At 66.7% G+C, this 24,607-nt stretch overlaps 1 protein-coding gene across 1 annotated transcript; it reads right to left on the reverse strand.

Moving 5' to 3' along the window:
• BAZ2A (bromodomain adjacent to zinc finger domain 2A) lies at positions 1–23,537 on the reverse strand. Its single transcript, XM_029073250.1, has 29 exons — positions 23,502–23,537; positions 14,041–14,196; positions 12,755–13,354; positions 12,270–12,410; positions 11,933–12,169; positions 11,507–11,734; positions 11,358–11,418; positions 10,556–10,664; positions 10,331–10,432; positions 10,014–10,221; positions 9,677–9,738; positions 9,347–9,412; positions 8,819–9,133; positions 8,277–8,531; positions 7,959–8,173; positions 7,632–7,706; positions 7,234–7,489; positions 7,088–7,147; positions 6,565–6,709; positions 5,712–6,385; positions 5,296–5,533; positions 5,029–5,184; positions 4,763–4,917; positions 4,332–4,618; positions 4,066–4,198; positions 3,805–3,951; positions 3,338–3,552; positions 3,066–3,209; positions 1–2,210 (listed from the first exon to the last, which is right to left on the reverse strand). Exons 2-29 carry the CDS (start codon positions 14,192–14,194, stop codon positions 2,045–2,047), a joined length of 5,604 nt encoding a protein of 1,867 aa, XP_028929083.1. The 5' UTR covers positions 14,195–14,196; positions 23,502–23,537; the 3' UTR covers positions 1–2,044.
• Positions 23,538–24,607: the final 1,070 nt, after the last annotated feature.

The raw sequence follows: 24,607 nt of genomic DNA on the forward strand, positions 1-24,607 counted from the left end.
TCTCTATCAAATGTGGTTTTTATTCAACGGACAAGCACTTTTCTACAGCTGCACGCGTGGAACAGCACATGGAACAACAGGAGGTTTGCTCTAGACTTTTTTTCCTTTTTCAACCTTATTAAAAATGAGATTGGTCCTAAAAATATAGAAAGAAATAAATTTAAATTCACAAAAAACTGTACATTATCAAAAAGTCACTAAAACACCACATTTGGTTATATAAAAAGTTAAAGTCCCTTTTGTGGAACAAGGAACGCGGGAACTTCTTTCACGTCGTGGTTTCTTCCGGTTAGAGGGGAAGGGTCAGCAGGGCAAGGCTGGGGCTGGGGGGGGGGGGTCCAAACTGATTCCTACCTCAATGCTCCCCCTTTCTCCAGAAACCCCTTAAATCGCTCTCTCAGAGGAGTAAATCTATGCTTCCTGACTAGGTGGGGGTGGGCACGCATGGGTCCTTGACACCCCCCAACCCCATTCAAAGCCTCCAATATGGAGACACAGCTTTCCTGCAGCCCCCCACCCCTCTACCCTGCCTCCGAGCCTTGTGGTCCCTGGTTTGGGGGGTGGGGTGGGGGCAGGGGAGGGGAGGTCGGACCCACAGCAGAAACCAGGGGAAAAACTCAAAACTAAAATCGAAAAGTTAGAGATTGAAAATAAATCCAGAACATTGTATACCAGAAAAGAACCGCCCGGAGTTGGGAGAGGGGGAAGGAGGGAGGGAGAGAAGACTGCTACAAGTTTCGAACTTGTAACAGTTTGTTACAGCTCAGTATTTAGATAAAATATAAATATTTATGCATAATATAAAGTCAATTCAAATAGTCTTCAATCCACCTCTTATTTAAAAGCAAATTTCTTTTCAAATAAAATAAAAAGTTCTGAGGTTTATCTGACAGAAAAGGCGACTTGAGAAATGAGGGGGGGGGAAGGGAGGGGCGAGGAAGGAAGGGGAGGGGTCGAGAAATATTCCTTTCTCTCTCAGTGTGACCACCCCCGCCCCTCAGTGGCTATTCAGTGCGGCTGGGGGAGGGGGTGGGTGGCTCGGTTCTGCCCGCTCCACCGCCCCCCCACCCCAGGAGGCAAGTTTGTGGGGTCGCGGGGCACCGGCGGCCACCACCTCCCCAGTGCAAGTACCCGTATCTCTGATGGGAGGGAGGGGCTGCGCCGGACCAGTCCCAATCCCAACTGACCTCCCTCCGGGCCAGAGCGAAAAGCCCCGGGTCCTTAGGCCCCGCTCGGCTGGGCTGGGCTGGGCTCCCCGCCGGAGGGTCGCTGCTGGGCGGCCCTGGACCGCGGCCACGGCAGAGGTGACCCAGCAGCAGCTCGGCCCCGGGGAGACCGGGTGGACGTCAGACCCACGAGGGAACCCCCACCCCCACCCCGGCCGGTGGGCGCAGGGCCCACGGGCCTCGGGGCGGCCAGGCCCAGGCCGGGCGGGGTCGGTCCATCTCTGGCCAGGAACCCAAAGCTACGTGGGGATAAGCCAGGGTTTGAGCCCAACCTCAGCGCAGCTGTCCCTGAGGAGTTCCCGAGAGAAGGAGGCGGGGAGGGGACGGGGCCCAGACCCCCCACGACCCCTCCCCTAGCCGGCGCTGGAGCCCGGGCATGCCGGGGGTCCCGGGGGCAGGAACGAGACCCCGATCTGGGGCTGGGGGGCTGGGGGGGGCGGGGGTGTCTGGAAGCAGCGTGTCTGGCCCCAAGGAGTTAAGACCACTTCACTGGCCGCCTCGGGGGCCTCGGCCGGACCAAGTGTTTCACACATTCACTGGAACTATTGCTAAGTTACACGGCCCTGGGGGCGGAGGGGGGCTGGCCCCCGGGGGTGGGGGTGGGGGTTAATTACACAATTAAACAGAAAGGAAAAAAACGCAAACTTTTTCTCTCTCTTTTTGGCTTTCAGTCCGGGAGGGGCCTCTCCGCACCCCAATCTGGGGGAGGGTGGGGGGTGGAGGGTCCCCGACTTGGGCCAGGGGCCCCACGGCGTCAGCAGGCGGCAATGCGGGCCCCGGCGGGCGGGGGCGGGAGCGGGCCCGTCCCTCCCCCGGCCTCACGGATTAGCCGGTTTTCCCTGATAAAACTCCTCCCAGCGGCGCTGGAAGAAGCGTCGCATGACGTGTCCGGCTTTGCCCACTTCCGAGTCGTCCTCGTTGAAAGTCTGACAGTTGTCGAAGACCAGGAGGGCATCGGCAGCGAACTCCTCGGAGCTGGCGTACCTGGGGCGGAGGGCAGAGGTCGGTGCGGATCGGGACCGCCCACTGCCCTTCGCCAGCCCTGGGAGCCCCTTCCTCTCCTCACTCTGCCTTCCCCCCTAGGGGTAGGGCCCTTAAGCTCAACATGGCTAAAAAGTCTCCCCTCCTCCCGACGTCCCCACCTCCTTCGGCAACACCATGCCACGCTCCCCGTAACTGAAGGCGGCCACCTCGACTCATCCTCGACTCCCCCCGGCCCACCGTTCGGTTCCCGGGGTGGATCCATCCCTCGATCCCACCGCTTCTTCCTCAGAAACCCCCTGCGGCTCTGCCCTAACAGCCACCCCACGGTCCGAGCGCCGCTCCGGGCCAGGCCGGACCACGGCCTCAGCCTCGTCGCCCGTCTCCCCGCCTCCGGCCCGCACAGCCCGCGACCGCCCGGACCGGGCGTCCGCAGTGCACCTCAGCCCACGCCTCCTCTCTCCTCGGACGTTTCCCCCGCGATTGCCCCCACCCCGCAACAAGCACAAACTCCCCGCCATCAGCTTGGTTTCCAGGTGGACCCCCCCCAGCTCCCTCCACCTTCCCCTTAGACTCTCCTCATCCCCTAAACTCCAAGCTCCCCTGCGCGGATACCCTGGACTAATCTCCACTCCCGCAATCAGCCATCTCAGCACCGTGAGGGCCCTGCGCTCTGCACACGCACACACGCACAGCCGGCAGCTGGCGCCCGACCCGGACCAACACTCCACTAGCAGCAGGTGCCCACACGGCCTGGCACTCTGCGCACCCGCAGTAGGCACCTCGTGTTCCCCCACCTTCCCGGAGCTCCGCGGGGGTTGTCCCGTGAGGTGGCCGCAGGGGCCCGGGGACACTCACCCCCCACGCAGTAGCCGTGCCCGCATGGTGGAGAAGTCCATGGGGTTCTTGATGACGCGTCGGTAGCCGCTCACCAGGCGCGGGTTGACAGGCTCCAGGAAGGGCCACGCGGCCTCGTGGGACTCCATCTCCATCAAGATGATCCTGGGCCGGGCAGGGCAAGAGAGGCCGGCAGTCAGTCTCCCGGGGCAGCGCCTGACCTCCAGCCCCCTCCCTGAGCTGAGAGCCCATCGCTCGGGGGAGCCCCTCCCCTCAGTCCCCCGCACACTCACTCGCAGGAGGTCAGGTCGCCGTGGTGGTGCCGCAGGGACACTCGTCGATGCTTGGCGGGGGTCAGCCCCTCGGCCGGCCCCTCCCGGCCCCGCGGCCCCGCCCCCCGCCGCCGCCGCCCCTCGCCTTCGGAAAAAGGAAGCACTCGGCCCAGCGCTCCTGCTCTCCGCCCCCGTTTGGGGGAACCTGGCTTCTGGGGGCTCACGCCGTCTGCCTGCTGGAAGGACACAAGGACAAGGTGTGGGTGGGGGACAGCCGGAAGCCATCCCGGAGAGAGAGGGAACGGAAGGCTGCCCCCACCCCAGGTCCTGGGCCAGCCCCCCGGTAGCCCCAAACCCAGCCCCAGTGCAGAAAAGGACTGGATGTAAACGGGGTGGGGGACGTAGCCAAGGACGTTGCGGGGAACGAGCTGGAGGACGTAGCTGGAGGTGGGGGGGCGGGGTGGGGACATAACCGGGTCAGGCCCCACCTGGGTGGTGCAGCGGGTGCAGAACCAGTCTCCGTCGGGAACGGCAGCCATCCTGGGCCGGTGGCAGTAGATGTGGCACCCTCGGTCACACCCGTCACACAGCAGCAGGAATTCATCGTTGTCCCCCTTCCGGCAAACCAGGCAGGTCTGGCGGGGGGATAACAGGCGGGGATGACACCAGGCAGGTCTGGGGCAGGGTGGGGAGGTGGTCAGGGATCCCCATTTTGGCCACCTCCTCCTCGGAAACCAGACCCCGCTCACCACTCTGTTGACGGATTTCTCCCAGGCGATGGAGGCCTCGAGCTGGTGCAGGCAGAGACCCAGCTGAGCTGCGCTCCGGCATCGCTCCAGGGTCTGCCGCCACGCGCGCATACGCGGGGTGATCTCGTAGGCCCTGTGGGGGCACACGGGGTCACAGGGGTAGAGGGCAGAGGTGGGGAGGAGGCAGGACGGCGGGGGGGGGTGAGGTCAGGGGAGCCAGGTGGGTTGTCGGGGTGGGTTGAAGGGGGCGGGAAGCGGAGTCTCACATGGGTGCAGGGCCCAGGCCAGGGGCTTGGGGGCTGGTCAGCAGTGCCCGCTCCAGGACGACGTCCTGAGCGGGCCAGAGCGGTTGGCGGAGGTAGCGCCTCTCCAGGTTGGTCTCCAGGGCAGCCAGTCGCAGCACTGCCAGGTCCAGGGGGTTGCGGGGCTCCCGCGGCAGGGCCGGCCCCTCGCGGCCCCGGGCCCGTGCCGTGATGTCCTCCAGCACCTCGGCTGCCGGCTCCAGGTACCGCAGGTCCCCGCGCTGCGAGTCCGGGGGTGGGCACGTCCAGCCCTGCGAGGCAGTGGACACGGGAGGTCAAGGGGAGAGGGTGGGGGGCCAGGAGCGGCGCGATTACAGAGGGGGAGGGACGGGTGGGTGGGGGTGAGGGTGAAACGGGGAGGCCCCCCGGCCTGGGTCCCCCTCCCCGGGCCCCACCCGGATCTGCAGGTCAGCCAGCAGCACCCGCTGCTCCAGTTGCTCCACGCGCTGCAGCACGGCCAGGTCGGTCTCGTAAGTGCGCTCGGCCGGGGACCAGCGCTGCACAGCCTCCTGGGACTGAGGGCGCTGGCAGCTGGGCTCCAAGATGGGGTCTGCAGGGCGACAGGGGCGGGGAAGAGTCGGGAACGTTTCAGTCCCTTCGGCTCTCTGCCTCCCCCGGCCGCCGCCGCCCCACCCCGTCTGGCCTCCCCGGGCCCCCTCACCGGTGGCCGGCCGCCGGCAGACCTCGCGGAGAAAGTCGCCGTGTTTGGCGAGGTGCTTGGCCAGAGCTTTCTCCCGGATACCCCTGGGGTGCAGTGCCCGGCGGGTGGCTTCCAGCTCCTCTGCATCTCGGATCCACCACCAGCCGCAGCGCATGTCTGTGGGACGGAGCGATGGGGTCAGAGAGCAGATGGGGGCCGGGCCGGGCAGGGCCCACCCTGCCCCCAGCGTGCTCCCAACCCGCCCCGCAGGTACGGCCCGGGCCTCACCCTGGGGCACGGGCCGGGCAGTCAGCTGCGTCAAGTAGCGCTGCTCCATCTGCTTCAGGAACTTGCTGGGGGGCCGGCCCCTCCGCTTGGGCATCCCTGGCCCTGGGGGGCTCTGGCCTCCCTCCTCTGCCAGAAGGCCCGGCCACCCCTGGTGGGCTGCGCTGGGCAGAGGCTGGGCCGGGGGGGTGGAGGAGCGTGGGGCTGGTGAGCTGGGGGCAGCAGCGGGGAGGCCGTTCACCTGGTGGGGGGGAATGGGGGAGAGGATGACAGCCAGGTGGGAAGGTCGCCTTCTCCCACCTCTCCCTCCCTTCCTCCTCCAGCCTGTGCCGCCTCCCCAGCCTCCCCCCAGCCACGGCCGCCTGGTCGGGCCCCGGCTCCGCGGCCCCGGCTCCCGAGCCCGGCCGAGGCCGACGTACCTCGTGGGGGCGGGCGGGTGAGGTGGCCGGTCCCGGGGGCGGGCTGGGGCCCGCCGTGGCCGAGGGCGGGGAGGGCGGGGGTGGCAACGCAGGGGCAGCGGCGCAGGGCGTGCGGGGCAGGAGGTTGAACCAGGACCCGCGGCGCTCAGGCTGGCCCGGCCCCTCCGACGACTGCGGGGGGCCGGGGCTGCTGTCGGGCGTCAGGACGGAGCTGCTCAGCAGGGGGCTGGGGCTAGGGCTGGGGCTGGGGCTGGGGCTGGGGGTCGGAGTGGGGCTGCGGCTGCGGCTGCGGCTGCGGCTCAACCAGGAGAGGAAGGCGGACTGGCTGAGGTCATGCTGGCTTTGGGCAGGAGGCAATGTCGAGGGCAGCGTGGGGGACAGCGTGGGAGGCAACGGGGGAGGCAACGTGGGAGGCAGCGTGGGGGCGGCCTCAGCAGGGAGGAGCCCATTGGGGGGAGGCGGGGGCTGCTCCCCGAGGCCCCGAGGGGAGGTGGGGGCCCCGGGCCGGCTCAGGGCTGGCTTGGTCTTGCGGGGCCGGCCGCGGGACCTGGGCAGGGTCCCGGTAGGTCCCTCGGTGGGCTCCTTCTTCACCGCGGAGAGGGGAGCCGGGAGGGCCGGGGGGGCCTGGGATCCCTGCGGTGGCTCCGTCTCCTGTTTCACCTCGTCATCCGGGGCTGTGGGGAGAAGGGCCTCGCCGTGAGCTGCGTGATGCCCAGGGAAGGACCTAGACGCGGGGAAGGCGACCAGGGGAGGATACCCCAATATCTCCCACTCTCCCTCCCGATCCCCAGGTCAGGCAGGGATACTGCCGTGGAATGGGGGGCAGGGTCCGGCAGGCCAAGGCCACACTGACCTGTGGCCCCCTCCGTTCCCTCGACGAAGATTCCAGCCAGGTAGGGCAGCACCCAATAGCGGCGCCGGTAGCGGTCCTGGCCCAGGGAGATGGCCCGCAGAGTCTGCGACGAGTGGAGCAGCTTCTGGCGGAAGAATTGCTGGCGCTGGGGGTGGGGGAGGGGTGGAGAACGACAGAGGTTGGGCCCGGGGGGGGCGGGTGTCAGACTTCTCCATGCCCACTCGGTGAGATGGATGGAGGAAGGACAGTGGAGGGCGGCGGGCGGGAAGGCAGAGGACCGCGGGAAAGGAGAGTGGAGAGTTGAGGGTAGGACGGCAGAGCGCGGGGGGGAAGGACAGTGGCGGGCCAGGGACAGGTCAGCGGAGGATGGACAGTGGAGGGCTGCGGGCAGGACAGCACAGGGCCGGGGGATGAAAGAGGTGGAGGGAGGGGCGGAGGAATGAGGGGATGAACAAGGCTGAGCCCCCTGAAGGAACACGAACCCGGGGATGGGAGTGGGGGGTCAGAGGCTGGGGGCCAATACCTTGGCGAGTTTTTCTATCTGCCTCTCCAGCTCCGAGGCACTGCACGCAGGGACATCTCCCTAGAGAAGGGAGGGGAAAGTCAGAAACTGGGTTGAGGGAGCCAAGGGAGCCCGGGGAGACCGGTGGGCTGAGTTGAGGCTAGGACCTCTTCGTTCTTGTGGCCCCGACGGCTGCGAGCTGATGCTTTGGACTCTCGCTCCTCCTCCTCCTCCTCTTCCTCCTCCTCTTCCTCCTCCTCCTCCTCCATCCCCTCTTCTTCCTCTTCCTCCTCCTCCTCCTCTTCCTCCATGCCGCTGGTCTCCTCAGTGATGCGGGCGCTGCGTCTTCGCCCCAAGCCCTCCTCCAGCCCGGACAGCCCGGTCTCGGGTCGCCCGGTGCGCTTAGACAGGGCCAGTTTCAACCTGCAAGGGGGGCGGGAGCGACCGTTAATATCAGATGCAGTGGGAGGTGGAGAGGTGGGTCGGAGAGGGGAAAGGGGCAGGGGAAGCAGGGCTGAAATTGGGGGAGGGGGCGAGGGTTGCCGGCACCCAGCCCGGGCCCCACCTGCGCAGCCGCCCCTCCACGATCCACTTGCTCCTGCGATAGCGGGACATGTTCTCCAGGCCGCGGTCAATCTCGCTATGGGAAAGAGGCTGTCAGGGGCCAGGGAGCTCAGGAGGTGGGGTGGGGAGCGACGAGACGGGGAGAGGGAATGGACAAGGGCACTTCCCACCTCGCTCATCTGGTCCCCAAGGCAGAGCCGTTGAGTTTGTGCTCGGGGAGGGCAGGCCGGGGAGGGGCGCGGAGGGAACGGAAACCACCCCCACCCACCACCAGGGTGGGACAGACAGGAGCACGCCCCCCCTCCCCCATCCCAAAAAGCCCCGTTACCTGGTGATGAGGGCAGAGCCATTGAGCTCGTGCACGAGGAAGGCCAGCACGGCGGCCTGGCTGCGTGGCGGCTGCGCCCGGAAGGGCTGGGAGCGCAGGCTGGCACACACGCTCGGCTCTGCCCCGTACGCCATGAGGAAGCAGCGAAGGATCTCGGACACGTTGTCCCGCGTCAGCGCGATCTCCGACACCTTCTCCCCGAGGATCTTCAGAGACTGAGGGGCACGGGGAAGGGTGCGGTGTGACGGGGGGGCGGGGGGACAAGTGCGCGGTCCGGTGGGAAGGGGGCGGAGAGGCGGGCGGACGGAGGACTCTCACCTGGCAATAGGCCGGCAGGCCGGGGTCGCGCAGGGCCGCCCGCAGCAGGCGCACCAGCAGGTCCTGGACGTCTGCGGGTCCCTGGCCCTGGCCCAGCAGCCCGTCCTGCAGCCGCCCCAGGCTGGGCACGTCCCTGGTCGGGTCCAGGCCCAGAACCTGGCCGTAGCTGTGCAGGAAGCCCACGACGGTCAGGCAGTCTGAGAACGCCGGGCTGGGCAGCAGCAGGCCGGGCACACGGGAAAACTCCGGCAGGGGCTGTGGGGGGACGCGGGGAGGAGGGCGATGGAGATGGGAGCTCTTCGCAGGCGGGGATCCTGCCTACGAACTCTATGGCACTGCCCTCTCCCAAGCGCTCAGCATGATGCTCTGCCCATAGTATGTGTGCTTAATGAATATTACCGATTGAGATGGGGGAGTGAGCGCCGGGGGAGAAGACTGAGAATGGGGAGAATAAGACAGAGAGTAGAGGGGAGAAGACAGAGACAAGCTCCGGGGGCAGAGGGTCCCACGGATGAGGTGCACCCTGAACCCTGTGCCCCTACCTGGTGGTCAGCCAGACACATGTCCTCGGTGGGCTTCTTCATCTCCTCCAGGATGAGCTGCCTCCGGCGCCGCTCCTCCAGCCGCCGCTGCGTGGCCAGCGCCCGGTCCACCTTGCCCGGTGCGGGGGAGGGCTGGGCCGGCCGGGCCTTCGCCCTGGGCGCCGCCTTCTCCTCCTTCCCCTCCTTCCCCCTCGGCGGCTCCTCCTCCTGCTCCTCCTTCCCTCGGCCTCGGCCCCGGCTCCGGCCCCTGCCCTTCTCTTTTCTGGCTTTCTCCTTCAGTTTGTCCTGCTTTGCTTTCGCTTTCTCCTTCTCAGCCTGCATGGGTTGGTTGGGGGGCGGTGAGGAAGAAAAGGGGCGGGTTTTAGAGTTCAAGGGCCACCTGGACATTGGCCATACTTCCTGACCCTCCGCCCAACACCCCTGCACAGATGGCTCCCAACATGCATGCAGACACGTGTGCACCTCCCCCCCAGCTCCTCCCCCACCTCCCCCTGCCCCCCTTCTCGCTGACCCCTCCCCGGCCTCCACCTTGGATCTTTTCTTGGTTTCCTTCTGCCTGGGGCCCCGGGCCTCCTGCTTCTGTTTGTTTCTGACCTGAAACCCAGAGCAGAGTCACTTCTCTTTCAAGAAGATGGACTCCCCCAATCCACCCCATCCCACCCCACCTGGCCCCACCTCTTTCCTCCGACATCAGACCCCGGTCCTTCAGGTAGGAGTGGGACCGGGTCCCCTGGAGACCCCCTCTCCTGGATGCCCGTCTGCCAGGAGCCCCACTGCCCCTCGGAGCCTGGGCTGGGAGCATGTGTTTATGTGACTTTGGGAGGAAGGGGAGACGACTGATTCTCCCTACAGTCTCACCTTCCTCCTCATCTTCTTCTTGATTTTAGTCATCTTCCCCTTGTCTTCATCACTTAGGGTCTCTACCACAAGAGAGAAGGGTGGAAGATTGGGCGGCCAGCCTACCCTTGGCCCAGACCCCCACCCTCCAGCACCCCCAACTGCCACCGCGGTGGATGCCGGGGTGGGCGGTGTTCATCAATGCTACTGCATGGCCCTACAGTCCCGGCCTCTCCCTCCCTCCCTCGTGGCAGGGGGGCACCACCCTGCGGCTCCAGCTTCTCCAGGGCCTGGGTCTCGGGTTTGCTGAGGAGGTCGGCCCCCCGGGAGAGGTGTGGGTGTGAAGGGGGGACAGTACCCTGGGCCTCCAGCTTCTCCAAGGCCCGGCCATCAGTCTTGCCGAGCTCGGCCCCCCTGGCCTTGGGCGGCCGCCCGCGTCCCCGCTTCACGCTGGGGGTCTCCTTGGCCCGGGCCCTGTCGGTGTTACGGGGTCGGCCGCGCTTGCCGGTGATGGCCTGGATGCGCGAGGGGATCTCTTCTGCCGCCAGCTGCACCCACCGCGGCCCCTGCGGAGAGGGGATGGGACCGGGGCTGCTGTTAGCCACCCCCCTGCTCTCCCTCCCGCCTCCCCATGGGGGACACCGCCCCTTTCCAACCCCGGGACCGGGGCCACACCTCAGGGGTGTCCCGCTCTTCGTAGAAGTCTCCAACGGGCATGCGCGGACTGAAGCTGAAGTGCTCACGGCGGACGCTCTGGACTGTGTTCCGGGCTAGGTACTGTGGGGTAAATTGACACACGGAGGGTGGGCGACGACGCTGGATCGGGGGCCACCCGCTCTCTCGGGGTCGGGTCGGACCAGACTGGACCAGAGGGCTCTAGCAATCAGGGAGCACTGTTACCTTGATCACTTCCGGGAACTGCTTCATCCGCTTCCCACAGGGGCCGTAGTACCACGTTTCGCCCTGCCAGCGGCAGCCGCCGCGCTTGATTCGCACCTCCCGCCGCCACCTGGCCGGCAAGACAGACGGTCCGTCACGTGTCCCCGTAACCCTTTCCCTCGCTGCGGCGGGGCCTGAGGTCACCTGGGGCCAACCCAGGACCCACAGCCCCATCCCAGTCGGTCACAGCCTCCTCTGCTTTGGGCAGTAAGCGGAGAAGAGTCCCCTCCCCGAGGTTGCCGAAGAGGAAGCTGGAACCCAGGAGAGCCCGGGATTGACAGGGGGTGGGCCAGGCTATGAGGACTGGAGGGGGACATTCTGCTCCACGCTGGCCCTGAAAGGGGGCTAAGGGCTGGAGAAGCCCTGGGGCCCCAAGTGGCAGGTGGCTCTGAGCAGGGGAACGCCACGGCCCCTGCCGGGGCCCAGCGCCAGGCCTTATCTTCCCAAAAAACTGGTAACCGCGGTGCAGCTGGGGAGGTGGGGCCCCACCCCCTCCTCCAGTCACGTCCTGTTCTGGTCCCCGCCTTGCCCTCCACACAGGGGACGGCCCAGCCTGGCCCGCCCACCGCTGACTCACAGGCCACTGGCCGGCCACGGGCCAGGGAGCGGCGGCTGCAGGACAGGAAGAGGGAAGGTGGAGAAACGCGGACAGGCCGCAGCAGAGGGGCGGGACGGGATGGGACAAGAACGGGCGCGTGTGCACAGACACACACAGACACACACAGACACAAGCCCGCCCCCACCCTCTCGCCCAAGCCCCTACCCGTGCTGCAGAGGGAACCGCACTTCCTCGGGGGTGGCGATCCGCCTGCGCAGAACTTCTCCTGGAGAGGGAAGGGGGGAGAGGCTGCCGGGTCAGGCCCGGGCTGGGGTGGCGGTGGAGGGGGCGGGGGCGGGGGTGGGGTGGCTTACCACTGGCCGGAAGATTGCCGGTCTCTTTCTTGCCTTTGTCTCCGGGGTCTGACGAGGGCTCGGGGCAGCGGCTGCTGGCTACGTCCTCCCCCGAGGCATCCGGAGACAGCTGGGCTGGGGGCAGGGGCGGGGGCGGGGGCAGCGGCAGGGGCAGCGGCGGGGGCAGGTCCAAAGCCGCAGCCTCCTGCGAGTCGGGGCGGCCCCCGGGGTTTAGGTCGAAGCCACCGTCTGGACGGTGGAGGTCGGGGGAGAAGGGACGACACTCGTCAGCGACAGATAAATCAACACGGCGATCCACCCGCCCCCGGCTAAGGGTCCCGATTATGAGGACCCTCCCCCAGTCTCCTCCCAGAAAGTGACCCAGACCAAGGGTGTGCATAGGGGGTGGTGGTTGGGGGGGCAGTCTCAGCCAGGTCCCATCCTCACCTTGCAGCACGGACTCCCTGAGGACGGGTGGGGAGCCGGGGCCGGCGAAGAGCGCGGGGGAGGCGGCGGAGGACGGGGAGGAGGCCTGGCTGTCGTCCGCCAGGAGGCCGAAGGAGCTGGGGGCGCCGAGGGAGGGGCAGTCGAGGGCGGTGATATGGGGCGGAGGCAGGGCCAGCTTGTCCGCCGGGCCCACCAGCTCCGAGTCGTCCATGCCGAAGATCCCTCCGCTGCCCGGGCCTGCCGGGGAGACGTGAGCTTGAGGTCTCTTCGGAGGGCACGGGACAACGCTCCCCGCCCCCCCGCAACCCCGCCCAGCCAGATGGGGCCCCAAGCCCACCTGGGCCCAGAGCTGCGAAGGGCTCCAAGGCATCTTCCCCGAGGATCGGAGACACCACCAAGGGCTCGGGCAGGGGCGCGGGGTCCTCCAGGCAGCTGACCGAGGGGGCGGAAGGGCCGTTGTAGCCGCATAGCTTCAATTCTGGGGAGGCGGGGGGAGGCTTGGGTCAGAGGCCGGTGGTGTGGCATCTGCTCTGCAGAGGCACTCCGTTCCCGGTGACCCCGAGATCCCCACCCATCTGGGGGTCCAGGCCAACGGGGGAGCCCGGCCCGCTCCGCCTGCAGGCAGAGTGGCCGTCCCCCTACCCGTCCCCCGGAGGGCTGGCGGTGCCCCCCCACCAGGATGCCTGCCATCCATCCAGCTCTGCTCATCGCCAACCCACAGCCCAGCCTCCTCCTCTGCCCGCAAAGCCGGAAAGACGGGTTCTCCCGGCCCCCTTGCCGCCACCCCCCCCCCCCCCCCACCCCCGGGTCGTGGCTCCGTACCGGACTGCTCCCGCTCCAGCTCCAGGCTGTCCACCAGCACGGCCTCATCATCCATGCTGGCAGGGCCCAGCTCCTTGCCCGCCGGTTCCTCCTCTCCGGGGGCCCCGGCGCCCGGCGCCCCAGCGGGCCCAAAGCCCTGCCCGCCGGAGCCTAGCAAAGGGGAGGGCTGGGTGGGACCGAAGAAGCCCCCGGGGCCCGCGGCCAAGACGTCGAAGCTCTGGTCGGGGAAGGTGTCGTACAGCTCCTGGGAGTCGAAGGGGAGCCCCATGGCACCCGGAGTCCCGTTGGCCCACAGCTCCGGTGCCGCGGCCCGCGGGCTGCCGGGGCCCGGGGCCGCCCCGCTGCCCCCGAGCAGGCCGTTGAGCGGGGACTGGACGGGGCCGGGAGAGCCGACCGCCGGCTCCTTGAGGCTGCTGCCCGCGGTCCCCGGACCGGCCCCGGAGGCGGGGTACTGTGTGTAGTTCCAGAGATAGTCGAAGGGCGCACCGGGGACGTGGACGGGCGAGGGGCCGGAGGAGTGCGGGGAAGAGGTCAGGATCCCTGAAGTCGTAGTGTGAGATACAGTAGCTAAGCCGTTGACATTCATGTCCCCGTTCAAACCTGGCGGGGGGGTTGGGGAGTTGCCGGAGGGGGGAGGCAGGAGGGGAGAGAGGAGAGAGAGCCCAGCATCACCAAGAGTAGTGGCGGGGGGGGTGCTCTCTCTGGCTCCCTATCTCCAGGGAGAGCCGAGCCCAGATGCTCCCGGCCGTGGGCATAGCAACAACCGCTGCTGACAGAGGGAGGGAGGGAGAGACCAGCCCCCATAGGCCAGGGGTGGGTGGGGGCTGGCGGCGAGGGAGAGGCAGAGGAGTTCTTCCCTCTCTAGCGGCAGCCTCTTGGCCTTCCCCGGTCCCGTGACCCTGGGAGAAGGGGTCACATGGATAAAACCGCACGGATGCCCCCAGACAACACCCCCGGGGAACACGTGTGGCAACTCACTTGGGGCAACCACCCACCAGGGCCAGCCCCTACGGATCCCTCAGAGGCACCCAGGCCCACCCCAAGGGGACCGTGGGACCCCGGCCTTCCTTCCTATGCGAGTCGGGAGCAGCTGGGCCCCTGGCAGGTTGCAGGAGGGCTTGGCCAATCCCACTTCCTCTCACCGGAGCGGGGGGAGGGGGCGTGTCAGAGCCATCAGCCTGAGATGGCTCTCAGCCCCTTCTCAGTCCCAGCTTCCCCCGCACCCCACCCCACCCCCAAATCCCCCCTTCAGTCCCATCCTCCCTCAGCCCACCCCCACTCCTCACCTTTCCCTTGCTGGGGGAAGCAGGCTGGAGGGGGAGGAGGAGGAGGCGGCCCCTTAGTGTAGAGCCCCTCCCCTGTGGGGGGAGAGGATTTCAGTCCTGAGACGGCAGGTTGCGGGGGGAGGCCGGGATAGTCAAAATGGCTGTTTGCCTCCATTTCTAAGTCCAAGAGACAGAAGGAGACTGTGAGAGACAAACAGAGAGACCAAAAGGGGCAGGTGGAGTCACCACTCCCAGGCACGGTGTCCCCCCCAGGTGCCAGCCCTGCCTGCAGCCCGAAGTCCAAGCGCCGGTCAGGGCAAGACCAGCCAGATGAGACCCTCCTTGGTGCCCAGCTCAGGCCCTTGCCCTTGGGCCTCAGCCCCTCCCGCCTCCTCTGCCCCCAGCCCTGCCTCTCAGCCCGGGGTCGGACCGTGGGCGCTCCGACCACGACTCTCAGGACTGTGGAGGTTTCACAGACGCGTTGACCCCAGCCAAAAGGACTCAAGGTGGTGGGGCTACTCCCAATGCTAGGTCCTGCAGCAGGGTGCGGGTTGGGGGCGGGGGGGGAATCCTGTCCTCCCGGCCCTCCTCTGCCCCCTCCCTCTCTTCCACGGAGGAGGGCTCGGTCTATCCCAAAGGAAACCACAGCCTCTCCCACTTCCACCCCCACGGACGAAACAACGTCTGACAGAGCAAAAGTGGGAACGACCGTGTGTGGTCCACCGCCTCCCCCCACCCCGCCCCACCCCAACCGCCAGCCCCCCCCCCGCCAGAACCGAGGAGGAAGATTCCCCACGTTCACACACGGCCCGATCTGCAAAGGGCCTGGCTGGGTCATGTGGTCCACCCCCCAGCCTCCACGCCAGAGCTCTCCTCTTTCAGGAGGGGATCGTCCATCATCCGTGGCCTGGGCCAGGCCGACACCAGCCCGAAGGCTTCCCCCTGGACCTCCCATCCTGGAACTGCCCTTCAGGGTTCACTTCTGCCCCTTCCCTAGGTCCCCTGGTCTGATCCAGAAAGAAGCCAGTGACCTTCTCCTCCCCACAAGCCTGGGAAAGTACAGCATTTCCTGTTAGCTAATGAAGCACCATTAAAAGCAGATCCCAAACGACAGGCCCTTCCCCCCGCCCCAACCCCGGCCCCAACCCCGGCAACTCTTCACTTAGGAGATGCTTGGCAGAAAGACAGACCAACGGGAAATCACCAGCTGCTGCTTCCTCCGCCCGAGAGCCGGGCTGCCCAGACAAAGGGTCAGCGCCGGCTGGCTCGGACCGGGTGACTGGAGGGTTGCCCAGTTCTTGGGCTGGTGATGGGGGCCCCAACTCACCAAACCTCACCAAGGAAGCAGCGGGGCTTAGTGGACAGAGCTTGGGGCTGGGAGTTCTAATCCCGGCTCTGTCACGGGTCTGCTGGGTGACCTTGGGCAAGTCACTTAACTTTTCAGGACCTCAGTTACCTCATCTGTAAAATGGGGATTAAGAGCGTTAGCCCCATGTGGGACAGGGACTATGTCCACCCTGATTGATTTGTATCTACCCTAGAGTTTAGAACTGTGCCTGACATAGTAAGTGCTTAACAAATACCATAATTATTATTATAATTGTTATTAATTATTTAATCTGTGATATCAGTGGGTACAATTCCCCAGGAATGGAAGGGCCCCGCTAGGCCCCTGCAGGGAACAGCGCTTCAGAACTCCGGAGGCCCCCCACCCCTCCAGGTCGTCCAGGCATCCTGGGGCCGTGGCATGAAGGGGCAGAAATAATAATAATAATATTGGTATTTATTCAGCGCTTACTATGTACCGAGGACTGCCGTAAGCACTGCAGGTAGAAACAAGTTAATCAGTTTGTCCCACGTGGGGCTCAGTCTTAATCCCCATTTTCCAGATGAGGGGATTGAGGCACAGAGAAGTTAAGTGACTTGCCCAAAGTCACACAGCTGACAAGTGGTGGAGCCGGGATTAGAACCCATGATCTCTGACTCCCAAGCCCATGCTCTTTCCCCTGAGCCACGCCGCTTGGTACTGCCTGGCTGGGGAGTCCCATGGCGTCACCGTGTGGAGCAGCACAGCCACGTGGAGAAGAGCCCAGGGCGGGGAGTCAGAAGACTTGGGTTCTGATCCCGGCTCTGTCACGTGCCTACTGTGCGACCTGAGGCAGGTCACTTCCCTTCTCTGGGCCTCAGTTACCTCCTCTGTAAAATGGGGATTCGATACCTGTTCTCCTTTCTACTTAGACCGTGAGCCCTGTGTGGGATGTGGACTGTGTCCGACCTGATTATCCTGTATCTTCCCTAGAGCTTAGAACAGTGCTTGACACGCAGTAAGCGCTTTACATATACCACAATTATTATTATTACCTGACTCCTAACCGGAGACCGGTCCGGCCGCCTCCCTCGTCTACTGGCCAGATAACTGAAATGGGCACCCACCCACCCCTTCCTGCCCACCAGCCTGCCTGCCAGGGGCTTCTTTGCGTTGCTTCCCCTCCTCCCTGCCCCAGGTGGACCAGACAGGGGCTACAGCCCCCTGCAACCCAGAGGCAGAGAGGTTCCATCATGTCGTGGCCGGATGGGGCCCTCGGGCCCGACTCCCCGCCCTCCCTGAGCTGGGCAGGGGAGCTGGCGGGTCCCCGAGCCCCCTCTCACCCGCAACCCGGATCGTGGCAGCCCCCGCCGCCGCTCCCCAGCCTACCCCACCCACCGGCCAGCCCCGGGGAGCGGGCCAGACCAGTTTGCCGACACCCTCCGTCCCTCGACTCTGAAACTCGAGCCAGGAGGCCCGACTCCCGCTGCTGCCAAGCTGCCGCTGGCGCCAGCTGGATGCCCCGGAGCTCCGGGGGCCCAGGCGGTGCCTTCTCCCCTAGAGGGGCCGCAGGGCCTCCGGCTGACTCGGGAGATCCCCACCGCTCACCACCTTGGGCCCGGCCGCCGCCACGGCTGCTGTGCGTAACCCTCTCTCCCGCTGTCCTAGGGCCCAAACCTGAGTCCTGCAAGTCCCGGCAGGAGAAGGATTAGGAAAGCCAGCAGCCCGCGGGTACCCAGGAATGGGGGGAGGGCGGAGGTTCGCCCCAGACCTACTGGGTTGGTAGAGAAGGCGCTCTCTCGTCAGCTCCGGCTGTTCGGGGGAGAACCCCCTCCCCACTCCCTCCTCTCATCCAAGGGCCCCACACTTTTCAACTTGCTGGGCCCGGTTCCCAGCTCTGCCCAAGGTGCCCCTGCGGGGCATCCAGCGCTCACACAGGAACAGTGAGGGGGCAGAGGTGGGCGCCTAAGCCACACAGGAAGCGGACAGAGCCCGGTTGCCTGGGTTGCCCCTGAGAGGTGGGTTGTGGGATTTCCTCACTGGAGACCCCTGGGTGGGGGGGAGTATCCTCACACCCCTCAAACTGAGCCTCCATCAGGCCAGGCAGAAACCCCCCACCTCTTCTCTCAAACGGCAGTGATGGATGGGCTAGAAACACCTACGACCCACGACTTCTTCAGAGGTCACCAGATAACTCGGAAGCCCTGACAGGTCACCTGGATATCACTGTCCGCCCCACTGGATACAGGAGGAGGCCCAGGTCCACCCGGCCTCGACGACCAACCCATAAAGGCCTCCAGACCTCCTGACTGGCCCCACGGGAGCCCCCTCCTCCCTTGGGAAGGATTTAATGGGATTCTCCCAGCATCCGCGACCCATCTGCCACCAAACCCGAAGACCTGTAGTCCCTCGGCCTCCCCTCCGTCCCAGCTAGCGCCGGCGGGCTCAAAAGCCATCTCCCGACGTCAGCGGCTGCCGCAATCCCCACTGAGCCTCCCCCCCAGGTGGTCGGGGGGCCGGCAGCTCCGAGGGAACGCAGGTCGGCACGCTCTACGGTGCTCAGCCCTTAGCACGGAGCTTTGCACAGAGTAAGCGCTCGATAAATACGACCTAATGAAAGAATGCAGTCAAGGGAGAGCCGAGCCAGAGGTAAGAAGCCCGGACTCAAAGGGGGCGAGAGGGAGGGTCGAACCTACTGGCTGGACACATATGGAGTCGGGGAGAGGGATGATGATGATGATGATAATCAAGGTGATAAGCGCCGACTACGGGCCAAGCACTGTTCTAAACACCGGGGCAGGTACAAGTTAGGCGGGTTAAGACACAGTCCCCGTCCCACACTGGGCCCTCACTCTTCAGCGTGAAGCAGCGTGGCTCGGTGGAAAAGAGCCCGGGCTTCGGAGTCAGAGGTCATGAGTTCGCCTCCCGGCTCTGCCACCGGTCAGCTGTGTGACTGCGGACGAGTCACTTCTCTGGGCCTCAGTTCCCTCATCTGTCAAATGGGGATGAACTGTGAGCCTCCCGTGGGACCACCTGATGCCCCTGTATCTCCCCCAGCGCTTAGAACAGTGCTCTGCGCATAGTAGGCGCTTCACAGATACCAACGCTATTATTCCTCCCCATTTCACAGACGAGGGAGCCGAGGCCCTGAGACTCACCCAGCCGACAGGGGATTAGAACCCAAGTCCTTCCGATTCCCAGGCCCCGCAGGGGTCCCAGCGGCCCACAGAGGTGACCCCGCCCAACCGTCTGCCAAGTCAGGGGGCCGCACCGAAGGGGAGACCCACTCCCAGCGGGGCAGGGACAGGCCCCGTCCCGTCGCCCTTGCCGGGGCAAGGGAAAGGGGGCCCTCCCGACTTTGCTCCCCGCGTCCCCTCCGGGTCAGAGGTCAGTCCCGGGAGGACGCCTCTCGAGGGCTGGGTGTCTGTCACAGGAGAAGCCCGAGCGTCGGGGCGGGGAGCGGCTTCGGGGGCACGGCGGGCCGGGGGCCGAGAGGAAACCCTCCTCCCCGCCGGGGATTCCCTCTCCCTGCGACCCGTCTCCATCTCCTCAGGACCGGCCCCTCCCCCCCCCCCCCCACCAACGGCCTCCTCGGTCCTGCCCCCCCCCCCCCCGTCTTCCCCGTTCCGGGTCCCGCCCCTCCGGTCCGCCCCCCAACACCGTGTCCCGCCCCCCCCCCAGTCTCCTCGCTCCCGCCCCCCCCCGCCTCCTCAGCGCCCCCCCCGGCCCCCTCCCGCGTCTCCCGGTTCCGCTCGGACCTGCGGGGGGCGGGGAGGGGGGGGGGGCGTCCCGCCCGCTGCGGGCTCCGTTGCCCCGGGGCGGGCGGCTCACATGGCCGGGACGGTCCGGTCCGGCGGGGTCCGGTCCGGGGGGAGGGGGGAGGGGGACGCGGCTCAACCGCGGGGCCCCAGCGAAGCCAACATGGCCGGCGGGGGGAGGAGCCGGAGGGGACGGGCGGGTGGGGGGGGGGAGGGAACGCCGGCCGCCCCGGGTCCTAGCGCCGCCGCGTCCCCTGCCGGCCCGCCCCGTCCCCTGCCGGCCCGCCCCGGGTCCTAGCGCCGCCCTCCCCAAGGGCCTACCGGATTCAGCCTGTACCGGCCCCCCCACCGAGCCACACGGCCCGCCGGGCCCCCCCACACACACACTGAGCGCGGGGACCCCTGCTCTGTCCGGGGCGACCCCCCCCCGACTTCGACGCCCCGTCTCCAGCCTCATCTTCCCAAGGTCACTGGCCTCCTCCGCCGGCCCCTGGGCCCCGTCATCCTCAAACCGTTAGAAGGTCCACTCCCGTCCATCCGGCGTCCGGGCAGCCCGGCCCGTCCAGCTGACTGACACCTGAGAGGGCCCGGGAGGTAGGGAGGAGGAACCGGCGTCGATGAGGGCAGCGGGAGGTGAACGGTTCTCCCGGAGCCCAGCCGGATCCCCGGATTCTCCCGAATTCCCGGCCCCAGGGAGACGAGGTCTCCTCCGGGTCTTTGGCCGACTGAGGCCGAAGGGCAGCTTTTCCCGATTGGCCCTAGCTCGAGCTGAGTGGGAGAGGGACGAAGAGGGGAATTCCAGGGTGACTTGGACCCTCGGAGACATAAGGGCAACCCGCTCTCAGTTTTGAGTCAAAAGATTGGGTGCTTTTCGGGACCCCGAAGGGGGCACCCCCTGGGTGGAGGGGGAGGGAGAAAAACCTGGGGTGGGGGGCAGGCTGGGCGGTACGGGGTGGGGGAGGGAAGGGAGGCAGTCTGAGGGTGGCCGGGCTTAGAAGGTCCAGGTCAGACTCGGGAGAGGGGTGACCCTCTCGGGTTCGGGCAGGGATACCCCTCCGACAGGGCGGCAGGGAGAGCCACACTGGGGAAGTAGCGTGGCCTAGTGGAAAGAAACATGGGCCTAAAAATCAGAAAGACCCCAGGTCTGCTCCCGGTTCTGCCACTTGCCTGCTGCATGACCTTGAGCGAGTCACTTAAGTTCTCTGTGCCTCAGTTACCTCAACTGTGAAATGGGGATTCAATACCTGGTCTCTCTCCTACTTAGACTGAGAGCCCCATGTGGGATCTGATTATCTTGTATCTACCCCTCTGCTTAAAACAGTTCTTGACACATAATAAACGCTTAAGGGATACCACAATCATTCATTCATTCATTCATTCAACGGGGAAAATCCTGGCTGGGCCAGGCCCATCTCCATCTACCTCCCCTCTGAATCAGGTCCGGGCTACACCAGTTAAGTCTGGACTCCCATCTGGCCTGAACAGTCGGTCAGTCGTATTTGTTGAGCGCTTATCGTGTGCAGAGTACTGTACTACTTGGAGAGTGCAATATAACAATATCACAGACCCATTCCCGGCCCACAACGAACTTACAGTCTAGAGGAGGAGATAGACATTAATATAAATAAATTACAGATATGCACAAAAGTGATGTGAGTCTGCCGGGGGGGGGGATGAATCCAGGGAGCAGGCCAGGTTGATGCAGAAGGGAGTTGAAAAGGAAAAGAGGGCTTCGTTGGGGAAGTCTTCTTGGAGGAGATGTGCCTTCAGTAAGGCTTTGAAGGTGGGGGAGAGTCGGATACGAACAGGCCCCCTCAGACCAGGTCCTCCGACCAGGCACTGAATTGCCAGTGGGTGCCAGGGCCCCAACCCCTGCAGTCTATCTCCACATCCCTTCCCCACCAACCACCATCACAGCCTCCCACAGCTCCCTCAGGCTTCCTGCTCATTGTCGCACAGCCAAAGCCACGGGCCAGCTGACCTGTCCCCGTACTCCTTGTGCTAGGCCCCGTGTGGGGAGGAGGGGACAGTGCCCCTCAGACAATGAGAATGGTGGAGGGAGGTACAGACACGCACACGACCATACGCATACACAGAAAAACAGATTCCCCCCCCCCCCCCCGCCTCCCCATACAGAATCACATACACAGATTTTTGAGACGCCACTGGAGAGAGGCTCTGAGACGTACAGGGATGGGTCGAGAGAAAGCTGAGGCCTCTCAAGCTGGAGATTAGGGGAGGTTCGGTGGCTGGGCTTGTTGGAGGGCATCTCGGGGACCCCCTCTGGCCCTGCTCCGATGGAGAACAGAGTCTCCGAAAACCCCTCCCCCTAACCACCGTCTCTGGCTGGTTCTCGGAAGACGCCCCGGCCTCTCTCCTCGGTCCAGCACAGTAGCCCCTGAGGAAGGGGCCGAGGAGAGGCGAGTAGCCACCCCCGGAAATTGGACTTTGGCTACGGAGCATCAAGGCGCATCGCCACCGCCCCCCCCCCCGGGAGCGAGATGGACTCTCCCAGGTCTCCAGGGACGACACCGCTACTTCCTCCCCGCCGCGGGAGATGAGCTCTCCCAGGCCCCCGGGGACGACACCGTCACCCCAGCCAGCGGGAAGATGGGCTCTCCCAGGCCCCAGGGACGCCGCCAAAGCCGCCACTGTCCCTCCCTTCCCCCCCCCCGCCGCGAGCGATGGGCTCTCCCAGGCCCCCAGGGACGACCCGGCACCCCAGCGGAAGATGGGCTCTCCCAAGCCCCCAGGGACGGCACGGCCACTCCCGCCCCCCCCCTCCCCCGCCGCGAGATGGGCTCTCCCAGACCAGACCCCAAGGGCCGACAATGCCCTCCCTCGGGGGAGCCCCCCTTAGGAGCCCCCCGCAGGGGCGCCGGGCCTGGGGGTGGGGGAGGGTGTTGCGGTGCCGTTCCTTTTGCCCGGAGTCTCCTCGAGGAATTAAACCGATTATGGGGGGGCGGAGAATCAAGCCCGCCCTTCCTGCCTCTTCCTCCGATCGGGAGATTTATGGGGTCACCCCCGGCGCATCACAAAGGCCCGCGACCCCCCGCTGACCCCGGCCCCAAATTCCTCCGGGGCATGGCGGGGGGGGGGAGGGGGGAGACCCGGCAGCCCCGCCCCCACCTGCGCCGGGGAAGCCGACGCCGGGACAGGATATGGGGGGGGGGGGACTCACGACAGAATCAGACCCCTTCGGTTGTGGGAACCCCCCCGCCAACACACACACACACACGGTCTCGCACGATCCCGGCAGGAACGTCCCGGGGAGGGAGGGCAGGAGGATGGGCAGGACTGCCCTCCGGGGTGGGGGGTGCTGGGCCCAACAGAGATGGGCGTCTGCCCCCGGCTCCGGTCCCTTCCGTGCCCCAGGCTGCAGCCTCCGGACAACCCCCTCCCCCCAATAACGGCCCACCCCCGGCCGGAGGGGGAGGGGAGCGAAGAGGAGGGGGCAGACCTGGAGGAGCGGGGAGCGGCCCGGCCCGGCCCGGCCCGGCCCGGCTGGGGGAGGAGCGGATTAGTCCGGTTCCCCACCCTCTCCCCTGCCCCCCAACTGCTGCGTCACCCGACTCGGGTCAGCGGCCATTGTGAGCCGAAGCCAGATGGCCGGGCTGGGAGAGGAGCCCGCCCCCCGCCCCCCAGTCACGCTGCCCCCGGCCACCCGGCCTCGTGGTGACTCACGGGGACGGGCCGGGACCCCCGACCCCGGGACCCCGACCCCCCGGGACCCCGGCCCGGAAGCCCCCCTATCCCTCCCGTCCCGGAGAGGGGGTAGGGGGGTCGGGCTGACTCTGCCGGAGCCCCTCCTGAGGGGGCGGGGGCGGCGGGACCTGCAATTTCTCGCCCTCCTTCCCGACCCCAGCCCCAAAGGAGCCCAAGGTTGAGGGGGAGGACTTCCGCCCGTTTGACCGCCTCCGTCCTTCCCGCAGCCCCATCGGGACTCCGTCTGGGCCGGGGGACCGGTTCCTCTCTGGGCGGGGAGGGAAGGGGGGGGTCTCAACCATCCTACCCCTCACCCCGTTCTCACCCCGACCCGGCCTGAAGGCGGGAGGAAGGGGATGGATGGGGAGGGGGGGGGTGTTACCCCTCTGGGCTCTCCCTGGGACCCCAGAGTCCCGACCCCCCACCCCGGGGATGGCCAAGGCTTGACGTTAGAGCTAAGGGGAGTGGTGGTCGGCGCGGGGCGGGGGGCGAGCTTCGCCCGGGACGCCGCAGAGAGAGCCCCTCTCCCCCCTGCCCCTGCCCGGGCCGGGGAAAGCCCAGCCGGGGGAGGAGACCGACCCTATTTCGGGGCGGGGGCGGTCCCGCGAGGGGATCCCCAGGGAAGCCGAGCTGGCACGCTGGGGCCGCTGCGGGGTCTGCGAGGGGCTCGGAGGGGCGGGCTGGGGGGCTGGGACGGGGGGTCTGGCTCTCACCTGGGCGCCGGGCCGGGCCGGGCCGGGCCGGGCAGCGAGCGGAAGCAGGTGGCGGAGTCGGAGCCGGAGCCGCCTCCTCCCCCAGCCCCGGGGCCGGCGGCGGCGAGAGGGAGCGGGGGACGGGGGACGGGGGGGAGGGAGCGCTTAAAGGGACAGGAGCCACCAGGGGAGAGGGAACGGCGGAGGGCGGGGGGGCGGGGGGCAGGGACAGGCCGAGGGGAGGAGGAGGAGGAGGAGAAGGAGGTGGGGGAGAGGCTAAGAAACCGGATCAGGGGGCGGGGGAAGAAACGTCCCGGACCTCGCAACTCCACCAGGCCAGCCCCCCCACCCCCGCCCGCTGCCGAGAGCGCTAGGCCGGAGTCGGGGCGGCCTCTTGGCGGGATGGATTGGGGAGCCCCGGGGAAGGAGGGGGGCGGGGCCCCGGGACCAGGGCCCCACCGTCACGTGACTGCCGCCTCCTTTCCCCGGTCAAGTTAAAGGTTCCGGAACCTGGAAGCGCAAAGGTTACGATCCCTAGACCCCCCCCCCCCCGCCCCCCGCCAGCTTGCTCAGGGGGTGGGGGTGGGGTGGGGTGTAAAAGGTCAGGGTGACTGGGAACACCTGCCCCCACCAGCAGCCCCCCCTCCGGCGCCGAAGATCCCCCTCCCCTTCCTTCAATCTTATTTGAGGGCTTACTGCATTTATAGTAGTCCCCCCTACCCCACTCGGGGCGAGAGGCCTGTCTTTTCTGAAGCGGGAGATAAGGAAGGCTGGAGGAACGTGCGGGAGGCTGCGGAGTGCCCCCGGCCAAAGCGGTATGCGGCTGGGGGTCCCGGGGTCGAACCCCCTGACCCCCGACCGTTTTGGCCGTTCCTGGGCTCAGGGTCCCCTGGGCCTCCTCCTCCTCCTCCTCGGCGCGGAGCGTCAGCGCCCCCCAGCGGGCGGGGTGGGGCTGACTTACTGCCCCCCACCCCAGCTTGGGCCTTCCCCGCGTCAGGCCTGTGTGAACATTCAGACCACCGGGACCCCCAAGACCCTTCCCCCACTGGTGCCACGTGGACAGTCCAGTTGGTTACCTGGTTAAGGGAAATAGGGCAGAGCCACGGGCCGGCTACACTCCCGGCCTC

The sequence above is a fragment of the Ornithorhynchus anatinus genome, chromosome 10 (assembly GCF_004115215.2).
Source record: "Ornithorhynchus anatinus isolate Pmale09 chromosome 10, mOrnAna1.pri.v4, whole genome shotgun sequence".
NCBI classification, from domain to species: domain Eukaryota; kingdom Metazoa; phylum Chordata; class Mammalia; order Monotremata; family Ornithorhynchidae; genus Ornithorhynchus; species Ornithorhynchus anatinus.

Bases quoted from the DNA above. Each gene is read 5' to 3' on its own strand.
- BAZ2A (XM_029073250.1), bottom strand. From the start codon at position 14,194: ATGGAGGCAAACAGCCATTTTGACTATCCCGGCCTCCCCCCGCAACCT. The intron at 7,490-7,631 runs GTGGGGCCCGGG...CCCCCCTTGCAG, and splicing joins GTGGAGGGGCGGCTGCGCAG to GTTGAAACTGGCCCTGTCTA. The intron at 2,211-3,065 runs GTGAGTGTCCCC...CCTCCGCCCCAG, and splicing joins GCACGGCTACTGCGTGGGGG to GTACGCCAGCTCCGAGGAGT.